At 35.7% G+C, this 14,142-nt stretch overlaps 1 protein-coding gene across 1 annotated transcript; it reads right to left on the bottom strand.

Moving 5' to 3' along the window:
* Positions 1-462: 462 nt before the first annotated feature.
* Positions 463-3,047, bottom strand: LOC149957459 (uncharacterized). The gene is made up of 3 exons (XM_090164815.1): positions 3,007-3,047; positions 2,331-2,448; positions 463-1,774 (listed from the first exon to the last, which is right to left on the bottom strand). Exons 1-3 carry the CDS (start codon positions 3,044-3,046, stop codon positions 598-600), a joined length of 1,335 nt encoding a protein of 444 aa, XP_090020941.1. The 5' UTR covers position 3,047; the 3' UTR covers positions 463-597.
* Positions 3,048-14,142: the final 11,095 nt, after the last annotated feature.

Raw genomic sequence — 14,142 nt, 5'->3', positions numbered from 1 at the left:
GAAATTTCGCTAACGAGTGTCTCCTGGTATGGGTAACGTACACTAAGGTTTTCAACATTCTAGAGAACATAGTTTTCCGAGCAAACAAAACACACTGTATTTAATGATGTGCGAAATTTGGGAATTTGGAATTGGTTAAAATCAAACGTACATCATTTGTGTACAAATATCATAAGTTTTAATTCTTTGGAAAACTACAAACTACCAATTTAAAATCTTCAGTAAAATTATGTAATTTGAATACAATATATTCCGTCGAAACAAATCTGACTGCTCAGGGAAAACAAAACAAAATAAAATAAAAATATATATAACAGCAAAATTAATTGCGAAGTCTAAACAATCTTATGTTACACAAGAAATTTAAGTAATCAAGAAAATAAAACATTATTAGTACCTTACCAAAGGTTACTAAACAATTTTAAAAATTCTCAAAATGAAAATATCAAAGCCATTCAATAATGGAACAAAATATCAGTTTGAAATGTTTGTTACTACCGGTATTAGGACCAAAAAATAATATAGAAATCTTAGCGGGGAGTTTATTTCAGCTTGAACTTTTAACCATCTAATTTCTAGAAATATTTTAACTCTAGTCTATACATCATGCTCTTGTTTAATGCTAACAATTGGTATTAAATCGACGTCCGTCGAATTTCGATAAAATTGTAAGTTTTCGGTGTTCCAAGAGTGTTCTACCCCATAAAATTCCGGATATTCGCGTTTAATGCTTTCAACGGGGATCAATTCGTCTTTATTTGCAATATTATTTTCGGATTTAGTATAAGCGGTAGTTGTGAAGTCCACAATTTCACGTTTGATGTCCTTGACTGGATTTGCTCTGTTATCGGTTTCAATGCATTCTTGCAGTTGAACATTTTTACAATAATCTTCCATTTCCATATCATTTGACTGACTTGGTTCATTTGGTTGAACTTCCTTTTTAATGCTTATAGAATGCGGCAATTCGTTGTTAACAGGTTTTACCTCAATGATTTTGGAGTACTCTTCAATGTGATTATCTTTATCACCTTCATTTGTTGTAAATCCAAAATCGTCCAAGGGAGGCTTAATATTTTCATAATTGAACTTCAAATCGAAGCCCAGTACAGCTTCAGTTCTCGAGATAGTTTCTTCATTTATGGTATCAAAACCACTTTTGGGATCATCACGCAATAAGAAATCATTCGATGGTAATTTAATCCTGCGAATTTTAACGAAACATCTTTGATACAGTTTGTCATCAAAACCAGGCGTGCTAAATCGAACGCCATCAATGGTCTGATTTTGTTCGCAGACATCCAATACATTCAAATAAAAACTATTTGTGGTAGAATGAACCAGCAGATGGCGTTTATGCTCTACTTTGTAAGAAGTACCGTCATGACAGATTTCGCCATTAAATGATTTTTTCTGCTGATGCATCTTCAATTCGTGTTTCTTTAGACTGTATTTGTAAGCTGTCACGAAACCACAGCTGTGACTACAACTAAATGGTTTTATTCCAGGGTGAACTGTGACTAAGTGCTTTGTGAGTTCGTATTTGAAAGCCATAGTTGAGTTACATTCACTGCATTTGAAGGGTTTGCTGAGACGAAGAACTCGCTGAACATTCTGGGACCCCAATTTTGTAGCTCTGGTCTTGTTACACTTTTTACCTTTTAATGGTTGGCTATTACCTTCCTCTTTCCGACGCTTTCTCGGGCGAGGCTGCAATGACCTGTCATAGATACACTGACTACATTGGCAATACAACTGACGGTATTCGAATGGTCTAGATGGGGAGATAAGTAATAAGTCAATTAGAGGGTAAGCGGCTTGCACAAAAATATTGAATGTTAACGATTAAAAACCACGAATTCTTTAAAAGTGCACCAGAATATTTATATAAGACACAAGAGAGTGCTAAAATCTCCCTTAGCAGAACACGCTAGAGACCCAGAACTTAAAATTAATTAAGAAACCTTTAAACTTAGAAAATCCTATAGAAAAACCATTAGACTTAAATATCACTGAAGCTTATTATATTAAAAAAGCTTCTGTTAAAAATAATTGTATAAATCGCGACCTAGGTCCAGGAGTAGAATATATTAAAAATTGGAAAAAAACTTTACAAAAATTAATTTGCTATCATATTTAGAGGTTATAAATAAGACTCTTGCACTTTTATTTGGCTAGACCCTGATGACGGACTACTAACGTGTCCGAAACTAGCCGGAAATTTGAAATTGTTAAATAAATATTATTGTGCACTTTTAAGAAATTCGTAGTTTTTAATCGCTTACACTTAATTTTAAGTTGTTGATATTTTGTTGAATATTTATACGTACAAGTCAAAGCACTTCAAAGGTGTTGTTGGTGGTCGTAAATTGTATTTCCCTTTTTGATTGTATTGGCTCGAACCAGAGTCACAGGAATTAATTTGATCCACGCTGGAGGAGCCCGTACCTTAATGAAGAAAAAACTTACTGTTAAAGAATTGAAGAATAGCACCGTTGGACTTGAGAGATAACGCGAAGAATTAAAAAAAAATCAATGATTTAATGGTAACTGAACAATATTTCCCAAAAACACTTACGTTGATTTCCTTCAAATCAGTGTAGGCGATGCGTTATTTTAATGTAGATTAATCAAAGTCAATGACCACTAAGTTTAATTAGTTTTGGCGCCAGTATATGATGATTTGTAGACTTATATTTTTCTCATAAGTGGACCGTATATTAAACGATTACAAATTTTACTGAATGTGAAAGTTGTTGCTTGGAGCCCAACAAATTAACTCGAGGAGTCTGCCACTGGGTTTAATATTATTTATCAAATGAAAATACATTACTAAAAATATATCAGTCTAAGACTTAATCGAGCTTTAGTTATGTAATAATTTTTGGTCCTGGTATATTGCGACCGATACTATTTGTCTCTGGTACTCTTGAAACTCGATTAAGAATAATTTATGTTATCTAGTGGACATTACAAAAATAAGCTTAAAAATCGAATAAATAATACCATTCTGTATAAATTCATTTAATATATTGCTTTTCTCCATAACAGAGCTCTACCATGTAAATAAATTTAAAAAATTTAACCCCCAAATCTACCAAATTAATACAAATATTATTCTATCAATGAAAAACTTTTGATCATCTCTCTAACATTTTTACTTAATTAGGCCTTAGTTAATGCACGGTGTTGTAATTTTACCATGTTTGAGTTTAAAAAATCACTAATATTACCTCCAGATTCCGTGCTTGATGTATCACGCTGCTCTAAACATATCCGTTTCATTGCCATAATTAAACCGTATTCTTCAAATTAATATATATTTCCCGAATCTAAACGAGCTCTACGATTATAAAATCAGTGGATTAAAACTAGTTTGTACAATAGGTTTGACGCCATCTTGAACGGGAGTTCCTTCACCGGGGACATGGCCAACTTCGCGTGCTCACTACCACCAGGCGGCCTACCCAAAAGATCAAAAATAGCGAAATTCGTTCTTTGCCGCTACAGAGGCGCTGGCGCCTCCTCCGGACCTAACTATTAGCATTGAATCGAATAAAACGATTATGGTTTTTCGTTTCTTTAAGGTATTTATTGAAAGCTATTCGATATATTCGTCGATGTCAGAGGTAGAATAAACCTTTTTCCATGATTTACAACCCGTTTAAAAATTTCCTAATTCATTTTTCCAGCCGAGATCGACTATTTCCAAAAGTGCCACCGCTCAGGCGCCAGTGAAAATCACGTGCTTAGAATGGAAAGTAAACAAACCGACATGCGGAATTTTTCATCAAACTTTTTGGTTTGGATTTTAAACTATTTGATGGCCAGTAGATAAACTATTAAACTGATATTTAAAGTGATGCAACTAAAAGTTTAAAAAATACTTTTAATATTTTTATGAAATAATTTAAATTTTAGAGACATATATAGTTGGAATAATAGTGATAATGAACGAAAACATGAATGAAAATTGGTAAAAAAGTATGAATACTGGTAGATATGAACGGTAGATATGAATGGAAACTGGTAATTATGAATGGTAGATATGAAAGAATCCTGGAAAACTTCAGGAAAACAATGAAATATCACTGGTGTATGGAGATCAAAATATGAAAATCCATAATGAAAATGAAAGCTCTTTACATTTTCAGAAGTTTTCTCGATTGAGGTTTGTAAACTAGTTCCTTTACTTCCTCAAATATAATTGTCCTAGTTGTGTTATCAACTACGGGTGGTATTATTTTGTCACAAATAAATTTGGCAGATATTGAGGCATGAGCGACATTAAATTTTACTGCAAAATTAGACACCCGGTAAGTTTCTACAACACGTGAGCTTCAATATTTTCGCTAATTCTTGTAAATAAGGAACTGCTGCCTCAATGAACTATTGCTAAATCCTTATTTGGGTAACTAAGGCCTCCTCTGTCGGATGTTTTAATAGAGTCTAAAAGTGGTGAATTTGAGCAGGGTCCGGAAATGAACTCGAGACACAAGCTACAAAATTCAGCTTGCTCCATTTTCTGTACCACAAAACCAGCGACGTAAGCCAAACTTGCCAATTTTAAAGTGGTTCGTTACGTGTCAGGCTCTTTACTCAACGCATTTGGTATCATATAAGTTGGATACTGTGGGAATACCGTAGGTATTTCCGTTTTTTTCCAGATTTCGTAATTTAAGACCTTTACGGTAATCTGTTTCACAAAAGTGTAAACTACATACAACGCTCGATTCTGATCTGTCATTTATTTGAAAATTATCCCGAGAGATATTTTCTAGCCACATGCCTCTCAACGTCCCATCAGAAGGAAAGAAACTCCAGGTATTTTGCCTTTTACAGATGGGCCATAGGGAACACAACTCCAAGGCATTTTTGGGTAATTTCTACAAAAATTATTGATTTGTAACAACTTTAAATAATAATTGAAAAATGAAATAAATATCTTTTTACATTAATCAAATATCATTCAGCATTAAGTAATTATCAAGTGTTCGAATTTCCCGCCACGAAAATTGTTTTAATAGACGACAAATCTAAAATCCGACAATTAAGGCTTAACTATTCATACAAACTATTTAAAAATTACCTAAGTAATGAAGTATTTGAGTGGTTATATATGGAAATTGAACTTTTAATTTATAACCTAAGTATAAAATAACTACAATTTTGTGATATTTAAATAATTTCCAGTACTATGTACTCATTATGGTCCAGTATCGCGCCATAGAAAACCATGTTTTTTATATCGTAAAAGTAGCCGACTTTAAGGTCCGGAAGTGCCGCTCCCGACGGCCGTCGAAGACAATAAAAACCAAACTTTTATTTCGCGCCAATACATGGATTTGAAATTCTTTGGGTAGGCCGCCTGGTGCGAGCGTAGTGAGCGCGCGAAGTTGGCCATGCCGGGGATGAAGCGAAGCTACCTCCCTCTGGTAGTAGGAAATGTAATTTGCGAGGGAAAAGGGGGTAAATATCTGATAGTAACAGTCAGCGTTGCCAACCTGTACGATAATTATCGTTTTGTACGATAATTTCACCTTCCGTACGATGTACGATATCGGCAATTGTACGATAATTCAGTGGGATGTACGATATTACAACGTACGATATTGACAATTGTACGATAAGTCAGTAGGAATGAGTTTTTGTAATGTTAGTTGTTGAAAAATACACGTTTTAACGCTTAGGATTGGTATCAAAGTTTATTCTTAGAAATATGTTTACAATCGGAATAACTAAATAGAACGATTTTCGAAATTTTGCCGCGCGCGCAGAATAGAAATTCCGATTTCTTTGGTATCGACTATCGAGTGATCTGGCAACATTTGAACGTGGGCTTAATATTGCGTCGCCTGAAAGCAAAAACTTCGTAACTTAAACTATACTTTAAATTAGTATAAAGTTACATGGCGTTTGCTTTCAGGCGACGATTTTATGTCTAATTAATTAATTAATACAATAGGTTGGAAATATGGTACATTTTGGTACTATATAGTACGCTCTCAAAACAATAGTATCATTTATAATATTATGCAAAATTATGGTATTTGTACCATAATTATAGTACGTATGGCAACGCTGCCGGTAACTCTCTTTACCTTGGAATATCGCGCCATCAGTGCTCTAGCTAGTAAATAAGGGAGGCGGTTCTTAGACAAGAACCACCCCCCTTTTTTACTAGCTAGTCAGACCTCTAGATATTTTTGAAGCGTATGAACGGTACGATAAATAGGACTTAAATACGATAATTTTCAGGTGTTGGTACGATAATTCTATTCGATCAGGTTGGCAACGCTAAGTAACTATTTCTATCACTATACTAGTTGGCGTCACAACTCTAACAGTTTCGCTCTGTATTCAGGAGTTCAAAAATAATAATTTTTTATACATTCAAATTTTAGCCACAAAGAAAATTTAAAAAATAAGGTCTAACATCTTTTTAGAATAATTTCCAAAGTGCCCGAATATTAAGATCAAAATTTTGAAGATAAGAGTTCACTATTTTTTGTTATCTTATTTTTTTATAATAAGATTTTAGTTTCTGTACCACTCAACGCAGTCACTGTTAGGGAAGCTTTGAGTAAGGGGTCTTACTGTACGGTTTTTCGCATTTCCCGTTTCAACGTTACGTTTCTCATCACTGACCCAACGAAGTAAGTGGCTGAAATTTCAGGTTTTTTCGTTGTTCCAATACATAGTGAGGCTATCACAAGCGGATAATGACTCGAACATCAATTGAATAATCTATTAATATTACTTTAACATTTCGAACAATTTGTTTTCCACCACTATCCCCCTTTTTACCTCTCCGAGGGGACAAAGTCCCCTAGGAGGGGTTATACAATCACCGTGTCGGTCTGTGTGTCTGTGTGTCTGCCCTGCGAACGCGTTCGCAGTTTTCGTGCAAAGGTTAATCATTGCGTACGCAGTTTCTCGAAATTTCTGCGTTCGCAGTTTCTCAAAGGGTTGGCAAAACCACCGTGTGACGGTGAGCGTTAACGGATTGATTTGCGGTTGGGTTTGGTTTGGATGGTTTTTTTTCGTCAACGTTCACCGTCTCGACAGTTTTAACTCACAAGGAGACTACCCGAGGTGGTTATCACCGATTTTGTTGAAAATCGGGGGTTAGGTAGACCTTATGGTAGTATGAAAATTGCCCAAGGGAAAAGTTGCAATGGGCTTTAGTTTTCCCATGGCAACCAAAAATGTTTTTGATCTCTCAAAACAAAAAATCTCCATTTAAAAAAGCATGGGATTTTCTCAGTTTCACAGGGTACTTACTTACTTAAAAAATTTGAAAAAAAATTTATTTTCAAAACATACCCAAAAAGATTAATTTGACCTATTTTGGGTAAAATTGATCAATGATTTTGGCTAAAATTGATAAATTTTGGTTAAATTTTAACAAAATTTGGGTAACCTAGCAAAATCCCATGCTTTTTTAAATGGAGAGGTCAAAAACATTTTGGGTTGCCATAGGAAAACTAAAGCCCATTGCAACTTTTCCCTTTGCGAATTTTCATACTACCATAAGGTCTACCTAACCCCCGAGTTTCAACAAAATCGAAGATAACCACCTCGGGTAGTCTTATTGTCAGTTTGATTGGATATTTCGTTATTGTAATGTGAATGTTGAGTTCGTGTTATGACGGTTGTGGGTGTTGAGTTCGTGTTATGACGGTTGTGGGTGTTGAGTTCGTGTTATGACGGTTGTGGGTGTTGAGTTCGTGTTATGACGGTTGTGGGTGTTGAGTTTGTTGTGTTTGTGTTATGATGGTTGTGGTTGTTGAGTCTGTTGTGTTTGTAAGGGTGTTTTCTCTCCAACTTCTTCTTAATGACTTTGGGACGGAGTGCTGAGTGTTATGCACCCTCTCAACGTCCAATGGCAGGGTTTCCACCAATTGTACACGGTATTCGTCTTAGTATCAATTTGCGATTTATAAATTATTAATCTTATATTTAATGAAATATTTATAAATTATATTAATCTTATATTTAATGAAGTATTTATAAATTATATTAATCTTATATTTAATGAAATATTTATAAATTATATTAATCTTATATTTAATGAAATATTTATAAATTATATTAATCTTATATTTAATGAAATATTTATAAATTATATTAATCTTATATTTAATGAAATATTTATAAATTATATTAATCTTATATTTAATGAAATATTTATAAATTATATTAATCTTATATTTAATGAAATATTTATAAATTATATTAATCTTATATTTAATGAAATATTTATAAATTATACATTAAACTAGTAAAAACCCACTACTGTACAATAAAAGTTTATTTAAAAACTGCTACGGCCGTTTCGACGCCAAAACTAGCGTCGTCGTCAGGCAAATTTACAATAAATGGCAAACAACGAGAGTTTGTTGAGTGCACGACACACTGTAGTTGTAAATAGAGTAACGCGACAGTTACTTGTACAAACCGACAGCAACCAAAACGAATAGCAAAAAAATTTAAATTACCCTGGTTCAAACAGATTTTTATAGTGATTAATTGATTTTTGATTTTTAATTTTTCAATTTCAACCGATTCCCTAATGTTTAATTTTATTGGGTTATTTTCCTTAGAAATTAAACATACTTCTTTTGTGTCGATAGCATGTAGAGGGCCTTCTTGGACATGGTCTACAATGGCCTTCTGCCTTTTTAGTCTCAAATCAGCACTGTGCTCTTTTACTCGTGCAGCGAGGCAACGTTTTGTTTGTCCTATGTAGCCCATTTGGCAATTGCACTTTAAATAAATACCACTCTCTTCTAAGTGGGTAACCCTGTCTTTTCTTATAGGAAAATGGTTAACAATTTTGTTTATCGGTTTGAATATTGGTTTTAAATTATTGTTTTGACAGACATGGCCAATTTTTTCGGTAAGTTTGAACAACGGTCTAAACGGAAATATTTTTCAGTTAAGTTTTTTTTTCGGGTTGAGGTCTATTGAACGCAGTCCAAATTTCCCAGTGAAGGTCGTCATCGCCATTTAGCTAATTACGATGTAATTTCATATTTCAGCCACTAGAAAGGCTAGTAATTTTATCTTAAAATTTAAACTATCTCAATATCAAAATGTCATTGGTTCTCATCATTAGTCATTTTTAATATAAAATATTTCAAATTTACATTTAGCTTTGCTTTATTGTAGTTTTAAATATTTTAATGGTTATATCGACGTTTGAAAAATTTGTAACTTATTTTACTCTTAGGAAAAACATCTCTTAACTTCTTAAGGAGCTTTAATCAGTTGTTACGTTTGGTGCTTATATTTATAAAATTTATTTTTAACATGATTTATGACAAGGTGATTGGTATGTTCTTAACTCGGCTGTCCCTTGTATGGTTTCAGGCCATAAAATCCCGTAAACTAGCTTCATTGTTGCAAGCCTTTACCATGGATTAATGTCAACTAGTTTTATACCATCAACAGTTAAAAAATAGTCATGTTTGTTTTCATAAATTCGTCTCTTCCCTACAATAATTGTCTAACATCAATTAAATTAACATGATTGGTCTAGTAGACTTCATTAAGTTGGTGGCCAGTAGGAGTTGCGTATGGTATCAGCCTTTGGCGAGCCATAAAAAACCCAACCTCCGAACCAGAAGCAGGTATTTTATGTGCTGTAGGGAGTCAGTTAAATAAACTTATGTATTGTGGACAGTTCTTGCAGCATTTGCAGCCGCATTCACATAAAATCAACAAGATATCAATAAGTTTCATTGTTGGTTAATTTTTGTTATTTTTCATATTGAAACAAAAAATAATATCCCTATAAGCTAATAAAGTCTAAATTGAAAAGACAAACGCTCGTTAATTCCTAAGTTTGTTTTAAACCTTGCGTCCGTATTTGCTCATAACATGCCTTGGTTTGGCGATCTGCCATTTTTCATTCCTCCAAGTTGTTATTCTGGAGCGTCATTTTCTAGCTAAACGTAGAGCCTCGGTCTTTTGCCCCTTCGCCCGTAGGAGATGCCGTGAAATCCCCACTGCATCTATACCTTGGTATAACTAGGAAACACTGCCTAATCGAAGGAAACACGCAACACTCCAATGTAATAAGGTGGGGTGGCAGAGTGGTAAGCACTTTCGTCTCGCAGCAAGAAGAGCCGGGTTCGATCCCAATTTGTGGCACTGGATGAAAACTCAGAACAACTCCTTCTGCGTTGAGTTTTCAAGTTCTCTTCCCACTGGTTTAAAGGGTTTTCCCTCGAGCTCCTCGGTTTCCCCTTCCGTAATAACTTGTTGAGGTAAATGGTAGGGAGCTGTTGGCTCGCGTGGCTTGAAGGGCTTGCCACCACCCTCCTACGCATTGTAACGGGACTACCTGAATTAATGGCTTTAAAAGTCGTTTGATGACTTACGCTTAAGGTGGTGCTTTGGGTGATTAGCCTAGCTGATTATAATCACTTTGTTTTTCCTCGTTTCGGGCTACTAAGAAGAGAGGAGAGGCCAGTGTCTGCGCTGACTTTAGAAAAAAATAAATAGTACGTTGTGGAATCAGACTACGGAAATCTTCCGGCGCAAAAGATTTAAAACTTACGGCTAGGCAGATTTGATTGGAAAAAATTTTATTTTTAAAATTCAGGTGCTGGAATATGCATGCAAAAACCCGTGCTTATGTTTGTGGTTATCTCCCACTTCAATGAACACATATCAAAAGCTCTGTTTCTTCGGTACTATGCGTTATCTTTCTCCGGGATGACAGTACCACTCATTTTCGAACACGCTTCGATAAAATCTGGTCAACGGGGCTCTTGGCTCATCCACGGTGCACTCTACGACCAGTCACTGGTCCTCGGCACCCTGACCAGATCCAACGCGGAAGAACAACATCATTCCAGTTTGACGAACACTAAGCAAGTATTGAAAGACATGAAATCAAATATAAAACAATTGATGAGAATGCCAGGATTTTACGTACTCACAGTTCGGTTTCAGTATTTCTTCGCAGGCGCAGTTATTCAGACGAGTGCCAAGGTACTTCATCCTGGACAGCGACATCATGTCTAATGAATTGGTATTATTAATCACGTTATTACTGAATTGTTGTCGGCCATTTACGACTGGAAACATACTTGTAGCCACTTTTTTTTTAATCGGTTCGACGTACGGAGTGAACGCCACTGCCATGAACCCCATATTTCCCGCAATTCGACTTAGTTTGACGACGTACTCGGTAGGGCCCTTATCGGGTCACGGTGAGCAATAACTGGTGACTTTACCGGGAAGTCGGGGTTCAGCTCTTCTAACCCATAAAGGCGGTGGCACACTGGGAGATGTTAGCCGTGGTCAAATAGTCCTATCTTCACTTCCAATTTCAGCCAGGAAGGGAGCGGAAACTGAGTTTTGGCTCATGCTTACGGAGAGGGTCCAGGCATCCGTGCCTCTTTGGAGGATTTAGTAGCCTGCTGTGGGGTGGCGGGGTCTACGTATGAGGCGCTGTGACCCTGTTTCTGGCCTTTTGGAGTTACGCCGGGATCTTCGGAGCCGGCTGTGCCGGGTTACGTGGGTAGCAGTGTGCCTGTCGTTCCATTTTAGGATCCTCTTCTGAAGGGTTTGGCTCTCTACCCTCATAGGTAGTGTGTCGGCAAGAGGTACTATAGCATCCACTCTCTGTCCTTAACTTTGCGCGAAGTGGAAGCTGGTCGCCCCATTGCTGCGTCTTTTGGCGGGATGAGTGTCTGGCGAGGGTACGACTGTCAGTTTGGGGTTCTTTTGCCCATGGCTATTTTATCACCTGTCCGGGCTTGTGGACGCTGGCGTAGGGCATCATGAATGAGACCACCGGTGTAGTAGGCTGTTTTTTCGCTTGCAGCACCGGTCTATAAATATCTGACAACATGCGTACTCGGTTGGCTTAGCGCATTTCGTTCTGGGATTAGCGTCCATAATTTTTGCCATAAACACAAGAAACAAATGTTTCAGTTGCTATTTCTTCCGTTTCTTCGTCAGTTTCTTACGAAATTCCTTTGATTTGATTTTTGCTCAAAAGAATGGGAGCTCCAAGAAAATCAGCTGGGCTAATACCAAGGCACTTTTATTGTCTTTAATTCAGGTTTATGGGTTACATTTTGTAGGAGGGTGGTGGTAAGCCCTTCATTCCACAGCCGTTAGATCTAAAACACGCCGAGTTGCATTCGAATCGATATTCCCATAAGCAAGTTAATTATTCAGACATCTTTAAGAATCACAAAAAACACGTTAGAAGGCACTAACTTAAATTAGTTTTGAAGATTATAGAAATAGTCGAGAAATAAGCGGCCTAGGCTCGAGGTCGCAACAAAGTAGCTTCAATTTTGGAGTTTTTGCACATCCCTATTATACAGCTATCACCATATTTCATACTATACGGTTGCACCGAAAGGGTAAAATTGCCGAAGCTGGTTTATTAGACGCTTAAAAAACCAAAGAAACTGATGAAAAAGCAACTGAAACATTTGTTGTTTTTGTCTATGGTTAAAATTGCTATATAGCAATCGTTAAAGATTATTTAAATGAATGTGGAGATTACTTAGTTTCTTCTTTGTATCAAATTTAATTAAAAAGTCGCTGTGTATAATTTAATTAAAAGAGAGAAAAAACTACTTTAGTGAAACAGTACATTTTACTGTGTAGCTAAAGTAGTTGGTTTCTCTCTTTTAATTCGTTTTTGTATCCTCATTTCTGTTCCACTAATTGTTATTGGCCAGTTATTAAGGACGAATTATGAGTTTTACCACAAAATATTCTTTTAAAAGACATAATCCGACTATTTCAGTTTTTCTGGGTCAAAATAAGGTAAAAGTTGAAATTCGTAAACTGAATTTTGTTTAATTTGTATTTGACAATATTAAAAAATAAAAAACTAGGGTAAAATGTAAATATCAATTTTTCAAAAAATAAAATATTATATTGGTATTTTATCATTTTCGGATAAATCGCCAATTGTGAATTTGAAAACGAAATTTATTTTAAATTTTAACCCTGGGTTAAATAAAGCCCAGGTTCAAGGTAAAATTATTTGACCATTAATATTGGCCTTAAAAAAACGATAATTTCAAAAGTTGTCTTCATCCACATTAGAATGCTTTTTAAATGAAGACAAGTTGGCAAGCCAAAATATACCTCTCCTCGGAAGCATTGTCCCTAGTGGTATTAAATTCTCGAGATGACCCTTAAAGATATCTCCGCAGTTCAGAGTTATTTACTAAAAACGTAATCCCGGTTGAATCCCGCCCGGTATAAAATTTTAATTGTAAAATAATTGAGACGAAACCACCGAGTTTAATTTATTCAGAATAATATAAATTAAGTAGTTACAACAGCGTGTTAGACGTACTAAAACCATGCACAATTGAATTTAAACCTATTTACAGAACAAGATTATCAGTTAAATATAATACGAAGCAAATTTTAATGAAATAAATATATACAACGGGTATTTGTATTTTTCTCGCTTACGACATACTTGCCGCATCTTTAACGCGCATTTTAATTCAACACTCGCCCTTGATGAATATACCGTCAATAGCTATATTCGACAACTTTTACCGCAATTATACGATTTTTACACACAATCCTAAGGATTTGTGTGTATTAGTCTCACGTACCGTGTCGCCGATGCCGCCGTGTTGCGCATATCTCTTCAATTGAAGCAATTGATGGAATTTAGCTCTTTCGCTAGACGAAGTGTGCCATTAAGAGTTCATTTAGAACGCCCAACCACTTGCGCTACGGAAGTAGAGTCCAGCGTCCAATATTACTCCCAAGTCCTTGAGGGTCGCTGTTCGCGGAGCTATTTTTCCGTTAATAGTGTAGTCGTATAGTATTGTATTTGTTTTCCGTGTAAAGCTGATGAGTTGACTTTTGGTTTCATTGACTAACAAGTGGTTCCGGTCGCACCAGTTCGATACAGCAGTTATGTCAGTTTGTAAATTTTGACAATCCATATGGGTGTTGATGTTTTTTAAAAAAAATTTTTCATCCGCGAATTGTATAATTTTAGAGTGGATGGTGACGTACGGTAAGTCGTTCGCGTATATATTGTACAATAGAGGGCCTAGGGAGCTTCCCTGGGGAACCCCGCATGTAGTAGGAAAGGAAATATCGGTGAGACGACCGTTGCATTTGATGACA

The sequence above is a fragment of the Leiobunum rupestre genome, chromosome 2 (assembly GCF_980474605.1).
Source record: "Leiobunum rupestre chromosome 2, qqLeiRupe1.1.hap1, whole genome shotgun sequence".
Classification (NCBI taxonomy): domain Eukaryota; kingdom Metazoa; phylum Arthropoda; class Arachnida; order Opiliones; family Sclerosomatidae; genus Leiobunum; species Leiobunum rupestre.
The sequence above is the reverse complement of the archived record's forward strand: the minus strand, read 5'-3'. Positions and strand labels throughout refer to the sequence as shown.